The sequence below is a fragment of the Neovison vison genome, chromosome 6 (genome assembly GCF_020171115.1).
Source record: "Neovison vison isolate M4711 chromosome 6, ASM_NN_V1, whole genome shotgun sequence".
NCBI classification, from domain to species: domain Eukaryota; kingdom Metazoa; phylum Chordata; class Mammalia; order Carnivora; family Mustelidae; genus Neogale; species Neogale vison.
The window spans coordinates 216,903,031-216,914,953 of record NC_058096.1 but is presented as its reverse complement, the minus strand read 5'-3'; the positions used below and the strand labels follow the sequence as shown (position 1 = coordinate 216,914,953).

General features: G+C 60.1%; 1 protein-coding gene across 1 annotated transcript; it reads right to left on the bottom strand.

Moving 5' to 3' along the window:
* Positions 1 to 315: 315 nt before the first annotated feature.
* CDC37 (cell division cycle 37, HSP90 cochaperone) lies at positions 316 to 9,146 on the bottom strand. Its single transcript, XM_044254225.1, has 8 exons — positions 8,964 to 9,146; positions 3,594 to 3,875; positions 3,129 to 3,237; positions 2,897 to 3,012; positions 2,682 to 2,804; positions 2,016 to 2,198; positions 1,848 to 1,919; positions 316 to 902 (listed from the first exon to the last, which is right to left on the bottom strand). The coding sequence occupies exons 1-8, from the start codon at positions 9,063 to 9,065 to the stop codon at positions 747 to 749; spliced, it is 1,143 nt and encodes a 380-aa protein (XP_044110160.1). The 5' UTR covers positions 9,066 to 9,146; the 3' UTR covers positions 316 to 746.
* Positions 9,147 to 11,923: the final 2,777 nt, after the last annotated feature.

The window sequence follows — 11,923 nt, the reverse complement described above, 5'->3', positions numbered from 1 at the left end:
GGACCCAACTGGAGGCCATGGATGCAAAGGGTAGTGGTCAGAGATGGGCCAATGCTCCTGAATGGGGCAGGGGGCCTGGGGGCCAAGCCATTGAGTGGGGGGTGGGGCTGAGAACTCCAAGGTAAAGGAACCCTGGGGAAGAATGTTGTAGGCAGTGGAACAGCGTGTGCAAGAGCCTGGAATCCGAACAGAGGGAGCTGCCCAGACAGCTGGAGGATAAAGCCTGAGGCACCGCAGGTCAGGCCTCCAACGCTCACTGGGTTTCCCTCCCACTCCACGAGAAGAGCTGTGTCAACAGCCCTCGAGACGCCCCCCTGAGCATCTGAAATCCTTTATTGGAAGATCATTGCTGTTTACCATATAGAAGACTCCGACAGCAGATGAACAGTGAAAACAGAGCCCATAGTGACTGGAGCAGGCCTCTGGGCTGGAGACCCCACCCCCCCCACCCCAGGAACCAGCCTAGCGACCTCCGCCCCTCCCTGGACCCCTAGGCCTTTGGCATAATGCTGATGGGGGAAGGGGTAGCGTCCTGCAGGCAGTGAAGCCCCTTGACTCAAAGCAGAGACTTGGATGAGCACTGGAGGTGGGGGCAGTGGGGGCGGGGACAGGCCCTCTCCCGGCCCCAGGCTGGGCAGGAGCGCGAAAGTGGAGGAAGCCAGGAGCTGGGGAGACGGCATCTATTTCTGTTTTCTGAAGAGGGGCACACAGGGGCCTGCAGGCAGGTGGGCAGCAGCTGGGGCGAGTTAGGCGCTGACATCCTTCTTGTCGCCTGGCTTGGGGCTGGCTTCCAGCAAGGGGTCCCCGGGGCCCGCCTCCTCCCCATCCTTGGCCTCGCTGGACTTGGAGTTGGGGACCCAGAGGCCGGAGTCAATGCAGCGCTGCATGTGGTACTTCGCATCCTGTGGGGAGAAGGGTGGCGAGTGAGGCCAGGCTGCCTACCCACCCTCCCCGCCCCCCTACCCCCTGCACCATCTTTCCACCTGCTCACTGCTTGTTCTAGACCAGAGCTGTCTAGGGGATTCTGCAATGATGGGAATGGTCTGCAATCTGCACATGTGGCTGCCAAGTCCTTCAGCCATAGCCAGTGCCAGTGAGGAACAGACCTTTCCATTTCACTTAACATTAACTCAAATTTAAACAGTGTACGTCCAGAATGAGAGCTGCGTTCCAAAAAACTGTACTTTTACAGACACACATGGAGCTTGTGAACCATAGGATCAAGACCCTCGGTCTAGGGATCCTTTTTCATGGAAGTTTCTAGAAATCCTGGGCCAGGTCCAGCAAGTAGACCCATTTCACAGATGAGGAAACTAGTGTGGCCAACCCAGTGAGGCAAGCAGCAGGCAAGGGGTCACACCGAGATCTGTGAAGATACAGAGTCCCGTCCACCAGCTCCTAAAAGCAGCAGCAGCTGGGGGCGCCTGGCTGGCTCCATCAGTAGAGCACCTGACTCTTGATCTGGGGTCATGAGTTCAAGCCCCACGCCGGGCACATACAGTGACAGGTGACGTGTACCACATGCTCAGCGCCCCCAAGCATTCTCCAGGTCAGTCTCCAAAGAAACTGTGGTTTGATGGGGTAACCCAGGCTGGGGAGGAACGCCCCTTCCTTGGACAAAGGTGGGGCAACCTGGTGGGACCACTAGGCTCGTAAATGGCCCACAGGGGGGTGACACTCGGCGGTAGGGGACGTGCTGAAAATGCCGTGTTCACCTCTGGGGGTGGTCACACAGTAGACGTGTCAAAGGAAGCCTGGCTGCCTCCCGTGCGGGCCACAGGGTGACAGGCTCTCCCACGGCAGCCTGGAGTGGGGCTTGAGTGTGGCCCTGGGGCGCTGCTACTCACGGTGGGGTCCATCTTGCTGATGGCATCTTGGAGCATCTGCACATCCTTCACGTCAAAGCATTTCTGGAGTTCCTGCAGGTGCAGAAGGGCTGGGGGTCAGGGCCTAGGTCCCCAGGGGTCCTCCCTGCTGCCGCTCCAACCCCCAACCTGGGGACAGGGGAGCCGCACCTCAGGGAGAGACTCATAGACTTCAACGGGGTCCAAGCCGCCGGGGCCTAGCCGCTTCTTGCGCTCCTCCTCCTCGTACTCCTTCATGGCCTTCTCGATGCGCAGCTTGGCGCGGCCCCGCACGCGCTCCTTGAAGGCCTCAAGTTCATCGTTGAAGCCCTCCATGTACTGCCGGTCGGCGGTCTGCAGGGTCGGGGGCCGAGAGCTGTTCATGGGGCTGTGAGCCGTTCACGGGGCCGTACCCGGATCGGCCCGCGCAGGCCCGCGCAGGCCCGCGCAGTCTCCTTGCCGGCTCTGCCATCTCTGCGCTAACAACCACCTGCCTACCTGCACCTCAAACTCAACACGGCTCGCTCGCGCTCTGGACCACTCCGCATGGGCTGCCCTGGCCTCAGTGCCCCCAGCCCCAGCATGGGCTGCCCTGTTCTTCCAGGCGCTCAGCTGAGGAGCCCTGAGGCGTCCTTAACTCCGTCCCTCACCCCTGTCTTTCAAACTATCTGGGAGCTGGCCACCGCCCCCTCCACGCCTCTGCCCTCCCCTGCTACGGCAGGCTCCGATCCCGCGGCTGGGAGTCCGAGTGGACGCGCGGACACCCCTGCTGCAGACCGAGGCTGGTGCGCCACAGAGAGCCACACCCCAGCCCGGCCCGGCTCCTGGGGACGCTACCTTGATCTTAGTGAAGAACTGCCGGAAGCAGGCCCGGGGATCCACCTTCAGGCTCTTGGCGAGCTCCAGGATGAACTGCATGACGATGGTCTGGTGCGCCACCTGCTCCATGAGCGCGCATTTCTGCGAGAGGGAACAGACGCACCGTGTCAGCTGTAGTCCCGGCGGTCTCGGGACAACGGCTCCTCCCCAGCCCCGGGGCAGCCTCCGCTCACCTCCTCCACCTCCAGGTCAATGCACCAGATGACCAGGTAGTTGGCCGTCTCCTCGCACACCAGGTGGACATTGTCCGACAGGTACTTCTGGCTGTCATCCCAGCGGCGGAGCATGCCTACGGGAAGGCGCCAGTAAGGTGCTGAAGGGCCCCGGACGCAGAGGGCCGGGCCCTGCCACGCGCACCCCACGCCCCGGCAGCATAGGGCCCCCCCCACCCCGCACCCAACTCACCAAAGTGCTTGATCTGTTTCTCGTACTTCTCCACGAAGGTTTTGTGTTTCTGCTCCCTCACCTCCTCCGACTCCTCCTCCGCCGGCTCTGGCTTGGTATTGACCATGCTCTGTGGTGGGGCGAGAGGGGGAGTGGGCTGGGGCGAGGCCGCAGGGCGCCTCCAGCGGGGCCGGGCGGGCCGAGGCCGCAGCGCCCATCCCTTCCACGGCGGAGGCGGTGCCGGTGCCAGGAGCGTCAGTGTGGCGGGAGCGAGGGTGTGGCAGGTGTGGCAGGTGTGGCCTCGGACTAGGGCCTTCGGGCAGATCAGAGGGGCGGTACCAGTGGGGTGCCTCACCGCCCGGCCCCACACGCCCGTCCCTCCACCCCCGCCAGCCGGTGCCCACCTTGACCTGGCGCCCACCACCTACCCCTGACCAGCGCGCAGCACCCCGCCCCTGCAGGAGGGGAACCCCCCGCCCCCCCCACCTTGCTGAAGCCGTCCTTGCTGAGAGTGTCCACGTTCCAGGGCATGTTCTTCTCCTTCTTGCGCATCTCCTCTAGCTTCTGCTCCCAGCTCCGCTCCTCCTTCCGCAGCTGCTGCGCCTCGGCCTGCAGCCGCTCGAGCTCCACCTTGCTGCCCTCGCCCTCGGCCACCTCCAGCTCCTTCAGCTTCCGCTGGCACTCGGCCACCTTGCGCCGGCACTCGCGGCAGCCCCTGTCCAGCTCCTCCTTCTCCTTCTGGAACTGCTCCATGCGCTCCACCCGGGCCTGGGGGTAGACATGCGGCCCGTCACTGGGGGGAAGGGCCAGTCCCTGGACCTCAACACCACCCCACCCAGGGCTCTACCCGCGGCACCTGGGATGGCCCAGGGAATGCACGCGCCCCCTCTGTGGCCCAGGTGGCCAGCTTCACGCCCACCAGTACGCCTACACACAACTGAGTCTGCGCATGTCGTCGTACCCCGCTCCCAGGAACCCTCCATGCCATCTACCACACTCAGCAAAAGTCCAAGTCCTATCCATGACCCACCCACATGGCCCTGGACGGTCGTCCCCTCCCCTCAGTCACACTGGCTGCCTCACCTTTTCTCCAACCCACTTCTAACCTCAGGGCCTTTGCACTGGTTGTTTCCTCAGCCTGGAAAGTTCTCTGTTCAGATTCCACCCCCCAATACCACTTACTCCCTCACATTCTTACCATCTTGGCTCAAAGGTCCCTTTACAGATGAGGCCCTCCCCTGACCACCCTGCTAAAGAGGGCAACCTCCCCTTACTCTTGCCCTGTGTCACCCTCCTCCTCAGCACTCATTACCTGCTAACGCCTGGTGATAATTATTTACTGTTATCGACGCTGTCCCGCTCTGAGGACACTGGCTCCATGGAGGCGGGGATCTGTTCACTCTTGTGTCTCACACACACCGCACACATGGGAAACATTTGTTGGATGAATAAAGTGATGAAATACTGGATGGGGGGGGGGTCTCAGGCTCCCCCTCCTCCCTAAAGCTGCCCTCAGGGACACTCGGGTGCCCTTCCTTGCCCAGCAACCTCCTCCAGCCGTCTCTGCCCCCAGCTGAGGCCTGCTCACTGGCCCTGTCCTTCCCTCCCTATCTGCTACCCAGTCCTGACTACTTCCACTTCTAGATGTCTCTCCAATTCGCTCCCCTCAGGGCACTGCTGCTGGACTACTGCCAGGACCCCTTCCACTCTGTCTCCAGGCCGGCACACCTCCTTCAGCCTTAGCTCAGGGACCACAAGCCTCCTGCCCCCCTTCCCCAGCTGCTGCTCCCCAGACCGCCTCTTCGGCTGTTCCCCAAGCTCAGATGGTCCCTTTTCATTCCCCCTCTCGCTCAGGTCCCCAGTGGACCCCATGTCACACGGCATGGCCCCGTCTGGTCCCCAGCCCAGCTGGGCTCCATCTCCCCCCCGCCCCAGCTCTCAGCAGTACCTGCTCAATCTCGAACCACTGCCTGAGCCCTGAGAAGCACCCCTACCTTCCATCACTGTTCCCTGAAGCTAGACTCTGCCAGGCTCTGAAATACACACATCTGTTTGCAGCCCTCCCTGCCACCCCTACCTAGAGTGCCTGGGTTCAGACAAGAACCCTGACTCTTGCCCCAAGCTGTTCAGATAGCACCAAGGCCCCACGGGGACCTGGGTCCCACTCCCCTCTCCCAACTCTGGGTCTCAGGCAGATGCTGGCCCTCATGGTTCCCCAAATGCCCCAGCTCGCTCTTGACTCCTCGTGGCCTCTGCAAAGGCTGTTCCTTCCACCTAGAACTCTCTTCCCTTTGCTCCACTTACTCTGCCCCCAGGTCTCAGCTTCGACAGAACCTTGTCCAAGTGCCCCCAAGGCCCCTTCATGATCCCCAGATAACATGATAAGATGCTGGACGACAGGTGCAGGGCCCCGAATGTGGGGTCATAACCCACAGCCACAGAGCAAAGGCCAGGTGTCCCTGGGTCAATCCCATAACCTCTAGGGACCTCCGTTTCCTCAGCTGTCAAAGGCGACAACAGCCCTGAACTCACAGGGTGGCACTAGGAGAAGCAAAGGAGATAAGAAGTTCAAGTCAATAGTCCAGACCTGTGTTGGATGCTCAGCAAGCCCCTTTCCCGTGCTGGCGACCGCCACTACCATCCAAGGGGACAATTTCTCTCTCTGGGGGCTATTCTGGGCCTCAAACAAGAAAATGTACTTCAAGCATTTAGCTCGATTTCCAGCCGAGTAAATGCTCAGTAGCTGGGAGCGGTCAGCACTGCACAGTCCAGTCACCCGGCTCCACCACTTACTGTCAACGTGACCTTAGCTAAGACACTTAAAACTCTCCAAGCCTTGGGGTTCCTCTTTGGGAAACAGGGCCTCGGGAGTTAGTCCCAGGAAACTGCTTGCAACCCAGTACTCAGTACTGAACACGCTCCATTGTTACCGCCGTCACAGCCACTGCCACCAGAATGGTCTCCCGACTCACTTCTGGGCCTTCTTGGAGGCCGCATCCCCAGCTTCTAGCACAGAGCCAGGCGGGTGGTGGGTGGGAACCAGGAAGCCTGGAGCCTTCTCTCACGCCCCACAGGACTGCTTCAGTCAATCCCGAATCTCACTTTGCCCATGTGGATAAAGGCCGAGAAGGGCCTTTTCTTGTGGAGGGACCAGAGAAAGCAGCCCTGGGCCCTGCCCATTCCCCTTCCCGGGATTGGCCTTTGTTGCCCGGGAGGCTCCCTGCCGCCAAGAGGCTGGCATCATCGCTGGCCTCAGGTGGCAGCAGGAACCTACCATCCTGCTGACTCCTGCTGGGCCACCACGGAGCTCTTCTCGGTGTCCTCTGAGTGGCCGCCAGGGAGGCCGAAGCTAAATAAAGGCCTCTCAGAGCCGATGGGGGCGGCAGCTCGCCCAGCTGGGGCTTTACACCTCTGGGAGGGGCTGGAGCAGGCTGGGCAGGGCAGACGGGGGGAGGGGAGGTGGGGGGTGGGGGCACCCTGCAGGTGTCCTCACCCATCTGCCCTACAGATACAAAACCTGAGGCTCCCAGAACCTTGGTGCCATCCAGTTCCATGAAAGGAGTCACAAGAAACCAGTAACAGCAGCTGGGGAGGGGGGGTGGGGGGGCGGGGCACGGCAGGGACTGGGAGACTCCCCTGTCCCTTTCCGGACACCTCTGGAATTTTTCTTTCCCAGGAGCACGGATCACCCGAATAACAACAATGATGCTAACGGCTCAAGTTTACAGAGAGTTTATCACTCGCCAGATGAGGTCTATCCCAAGGACATCACACAAGTTAAATAAATAAAGTAACTCCTCCTACCTAAAGACCCTTTCAGGCAGATACCCTTAGTATTTCCCAGCTGGGGGAAACTGAGAGACCAGGAGATTAAACAACCCGCCAGAGGTCACGCAGTAAGCCAACGGACTGGATTCCGGACCCAGGACTGGACCCCAGGCGTGCCGGCTGGTACTCAGAAGGAGCCAGGCTACCTTCTCACTAATCCCACCTCCCGCTCCCATTTGCTTACTCCCTCCCAGGCCCTGAGCCAAGTTCTTGTCGGGCCTAATCTCATTTCATTCTCAGGTTGGTCTCCCAGGGCAGGGAAAGTACAGCAGTAAACGGTAGGGCTGGGATTAGAACCCAAGCTTGCCTGTCACAGCTGGAGATGCTTATCTCCCCTCCCCCACCCCCACTAGGCTCCAGTACAGCTCCAGGGTCCTCAGCAGGAAGGGAAAAGGTCCTGTGCCAGGAGGGAGGAAGGCATGGTGGGGAGGATGACCTCTGCAGGAGAGGGGGCGCCGGCTTTCCACCCAGCAGGACCAAAATGTTCTCAATACAGCTGTATAGATTAACCTCTTTATGTGAAAGAAGTAGGTGTTCCCAAGAATAGTCTTATTAGAGCTCTGCACAGATCTTAAGCATGTCGTAATAAAATGTTACACACAGCAAGAAATAGAAGTGCTAGAACTTTCTTCTTACTCCGTGGCTTGCCTGGCAGGTACACTCCCCTAGAGACTGCTGCGGTAGGGTAAGGACTGGAAATGGGACTAGAGACCAGATGTAGGAACAAAAGACACCAAGGAATGGGGAAAGGCTGTTCTAGGAGGTTCTGACTGGGAGTTGCCTTATGCAAGGGTGGGGTGAGGAATTCCTAACCGGAAGGTTCTGAGAGATCCCTCGTCCTCAGTGTGAGGGTATACACCAGTATGTCGGTGGAGGAGCTCGGATTTACGGGAGCAAGAAGTTAGACTACTAGGACTTATGAGAGCTGTTTTGTTGGCCTGTGAGCACTGCTGGGCAGGGAGAGAGGCAGGAGGACATCCAGACAGGGTTCTGGGATCTGGATTTGGGGGCAAATAGGTAAAAGAAGGAGTGGTATATTTGGAATCAAATTGGGTGGTTCTCTAGTGAGAGCAGCAGACTGAGCTGGGGCAGGAGGAAGGCCGGGTGGGTTTGGGTGCTGGACTGGAGTTGGTATAAGGCATTCCAAGGCTGCCAGAGGCTCCTACAGGAAACTGCTGGGGGTGGGTGGTGCCTGGGCCTGCAAAACCAAGGAGGGGCAGGGGCTCTGGAAAGGCCGGCCGGAAGCCCTGCGGGGTAGGGTTTCCTGGTATAATGGGAAATGGGGTCCACAGTAAGCGACACTAAGAGTGGCTGGCATGAGGAAGGCTCCATCAAGTGGAACCGGTAGTTTGGTCTGGAGGGGAAATGGGTTCCAAAACTCCAGGCCTGAATGAGACTGAAGGTCCTGGGGTAGCACCCGTGTACATTCCAGGGAAGGGGTCTCCTGGCTACGGGTTGGACTCCCAAGCCAGGAACAGAAATCTCGGGGAAGAACACAGTTCCTTGTTCTGTTGGGAGGAGGAGCGGGATCTCTGGATCTGATCGGGAATCCTTGTCAAGAACTAGGAAAGAAGATCTCAGAATGAATTCAAAGTATTGAGCATTTGGGGAGGGGCAGATGGTATATCCAAGATCAGAAATGCCTCCCAGAATAGGATCAGGATCCAGACTCTGAGGCAGAGTTCTGCGTGTAAGTGGAAGGTCCCAGAGGGGACTGAGGAGTACCCCCAAAGCTTCTCTTAGCAGTTTAGACTCGGAGAGAGGTTCCCTAGGGGTCAAGTGGGAGTTCCATGCAGAAACCGGAGGGGAGGCCCGGGATCTCTGGTAGGGACTCGGCGCCCTGGCAGTTCTGGGGTCTGGAGTTGAATTAAGGAACCCCAAGCGATACTGAAAGTCCAGACTGTGCGTTGGGAATCCCAGGTGTCAATGGCGGGGTCCCTGGCACTACTAGGGGTCAGAACTCTGGAGCGGAGTCCCGAGCGCAGGGGGGAGGGGGAGGGAGGCAGGGGATGGACGCGCGCACTCTACCTGGTGCCGCCAGCGGAAGAGGCTGGCCGTGTCGATGTTGGGGTGCGTCTCGTCCTCATCGTCAGACACCTCTATGTGGTCCCACACGCTATAGTCCACCATCTTGCCTCAGCGGCTCAGCCCGCTCCGGCTCCCGGTCTGACTCTGGCGGCGGCAGCGCTGGAGACTCGGCCTGCGGAGCCCCGCCCCTTCCGCTTCCGCCCTGGCGCGCACGTTCCCCGCCCGCGCATGACGTTATATCCCTAGTAACCGCGGTGGCGGCAGTGGCGACCCGGCTTGCCTTAAAGGGTCAGGCGCGTGTGTTCCGGCCCCCGGGAGTCCCCGCAAAGACCCCGCCTAATGGGGCGCGGGACCTCGGCGGGGCATCTGCTGGAGGGATACGGGCTGGCGTTCTAACTTCGAGCCCCCCTTATCTCCCGCTGCCCCCCCGGTGGGCGTTTGCGGCGGCCGCGAGGGGCGGGGCAGGTGGCGAGACTAAAGCCGGGGATTGTCCCCTTCAGCCACGCCGCAGTGACGTCAGCCCGAGCATACTGCAGGGGCGGGCTTGGGCGGGAAGACCTCTCCCAGGGCACCCGGAGAAGAGGACCCAACCCCACGCTGGGGAGCGGTGTCTGATCAGAGCATTTTCCCAATCCTAGGGGTACAGCACCCTGCCCTGGGAAGGTCTAAATGGAGGAGGGATATGGCCCTGCCCTTGGGGGGGTCGGATGTTGGGGACGATGTGGTCCTGCCTTGGGCGCTAGTGTTTCCCTGGCTCGGGTCACAGCCTCCCCCTCGCGTCACCATCCTCTGCCATTCCTAAGAGGAGATTCACGCACCTACGCCCCCTCTAAAATCACCCGGACCCCCACCTCCACCCCCCACCCCATCCCCCGCCACCCGACTCCAGTCTGGGGATCTCGGGCTCTTGTCCGTGACGTCTCCCCGTGTGGCCGCTGGGTGTCGCTAATGTCTAGTCAAAGGCCTGTGCTCCAGCCCAGCGCTGCCGGGGGACGGGAAGGGGATCTTGGAGGTGCGGATGGAAGCTTTCCTCGTGGTGGTACTCTAGAATCGTTCGTAGCCCCTCCTCTTTGGTCTCGAGCCCCTTTACGCGGCCGGGGCTCTAAAGACTCCATTACTGCGAGCTTGGGCCACCCCAGAGGCACACTTGCGTGCATCCCAGTCCTCGTTTTGATACTGGGATAAAAGGCCGTGTTGCAGCCTAGGGCCAGGATTATCTCCGATTAAAGGGCGTTCCGTGGGGGCGGGTGGGATAGGAGGAGCTCCGACCCCTCGGGTGAGAGGCGCTTTTTCCCAGACTACCCCCAAGAGCGTGTTCGGAGAAAGGGGGCTGGAGGGGATGGATTAAAGTTCTCAAGATGGGGGGATTCCCCTGTCCAGGGAAGAGGAGGGGCCATCCAGACAAAAGCGCCCGCCGGCTGTCTCCCCTCCCTCTCCTGCATCTTTCAAACCCGCGAGTGGGCGGGCGGGGGCGGGGGAAGTCCCCCTCTCCTCCCCCTCCCCCTCCAGCCCAGGCAGTCCAGCATCTCCGCGGCCGTCAAGGCCCCGGGCACGCGCGCGCACGAACCCACACCCCCGCGGGTCTCACAACCGCGCACACACACATACACACACACAACAGCAAACAAAGGGTCTGGACACCCCTCTCCCCTCCCGCCCCTCAGGCCGGAGAGGGCGGGGCATCCCCTCCCCAGCCCCTCTGCAAGGTAAGCTTCCGGGCTGAGAGCTGTGGTTGGGAACCGGGACCTGGCACCCCGGAGGGAGGGGACCAGGACGCTGTGGGGTTCCTCCGCCCCCCAAGAAAGCCAGGGCCCACCAGTACGCCCTTTGAGGGTTTCAGGGCAGCCTCCGGGCTGTGGGTGTGCGGGGAGGACCCCAGATGCCGGAGATTCCCGGGTTTCCGGAGATCTTTCCCCGGCTTCCGAGACCGGGAGCTTACCGGCCCCAGTGAAACGGGATCCTGGGAGCCCGAGCTCCCAAAATTGGGGACAGGGCGCCGGAAGCTTCCCCATCAGCGCCAAGACTTTCCTAATCTGCCAGCACAGCATGTCCGGCTGGGTGCTGAGACAGAGCCCTCTGAGTTGCTTTGCACCGACCTGGCCATCATCAGGGCATCTTCTGCTAAGTCTCCGGTACCTGTGAGGTGGGGGTGGGCGGCTACCCAAGCTTTCTCTGCTGCATCCCACAGCCACACATTACTTAGCTGCGGTGGGACCCCAGTGGCATCAGCTCTGCCTCCCTGAGCTTCAGTTTCCTTATCTGCAAAGTGGGTAGCGACAGCGAGGATTCCCTGAGGTCATGCATGTGAGCCTGCCTTTGCTCTGTCATTGATTTCCTAGCTCATTTCACACATATTTCCAAGCGTCAACTACGTGCCCCAGCACTGCAGCCAGGGACTGGGACTATAGCCACCAGCAAAAAGAGCCAGCTGTTTGCTGTGGTTGTACCTAAGGCGGGTGCAGGAACAAGATCCAGGTGTAAAGAGAGAAAAACCCACTGGTGAATTCAGACTGTAGAGACTAAAATCTCATAGGGCGTAGAGGGTGTCTGGGGGTAAGAGTGTGCCAGATGGAAGGAGATTTCTGGTTGGTATCTACCTTACTTCATTCAGCTCGTTATATATGGGCTGAGCCAGAAGAGTCCCTGGTACACAGTAGATGCTCAATAAATGTTGACTGAATTAGAGAGGGTATTAGATTAAGACTATTTTCATAGTACTTTAGGTCAGGAAGGAGGTTTATCATGAAACAATCCATCCTCCCTCCCATCGTAGTTGGGGCAAGTGAGTCCTCGAGACCTGGAACAGTGGAAAGAGCTTGTCAAAGGCAATACAGGGAGTTGATGGAGTATCATCGTTCCCATCAAGTGAGCGTGACTGAAGGAAGGGGAAAGGAAGAAAGTCAAGACCAGATTTGAGCACAGGGTGCCCCAGGAACCCATGATCCACAGCCGGCTCCCGC

Excerpts from the sequence above, each read along its gene's own strand:
- CDC37 (XM_044254225.1), bottom strand. The coding sequence starts at position 9,065 with ATGGTGGACTATAGCGTGTGGGACCACATAGAGGTGTCTGACGATGAG. Across the intron at positions 3,013-3,128 it reads GAAACAGATCAAGCACTTTG|GCATGCTCCGCCGCTGGGAT; the intron begins GTGAGTTGGGTG and ends GCCTTCCCGTAG. Across the intron at positions 2,199-2,681 it reads AGTTCTTCACTAAGATCAAG|ACCGCCGACCGGCAGTACAT; the intron begins GTAGCGTCCCCA and ends CCGACCCTGCAG.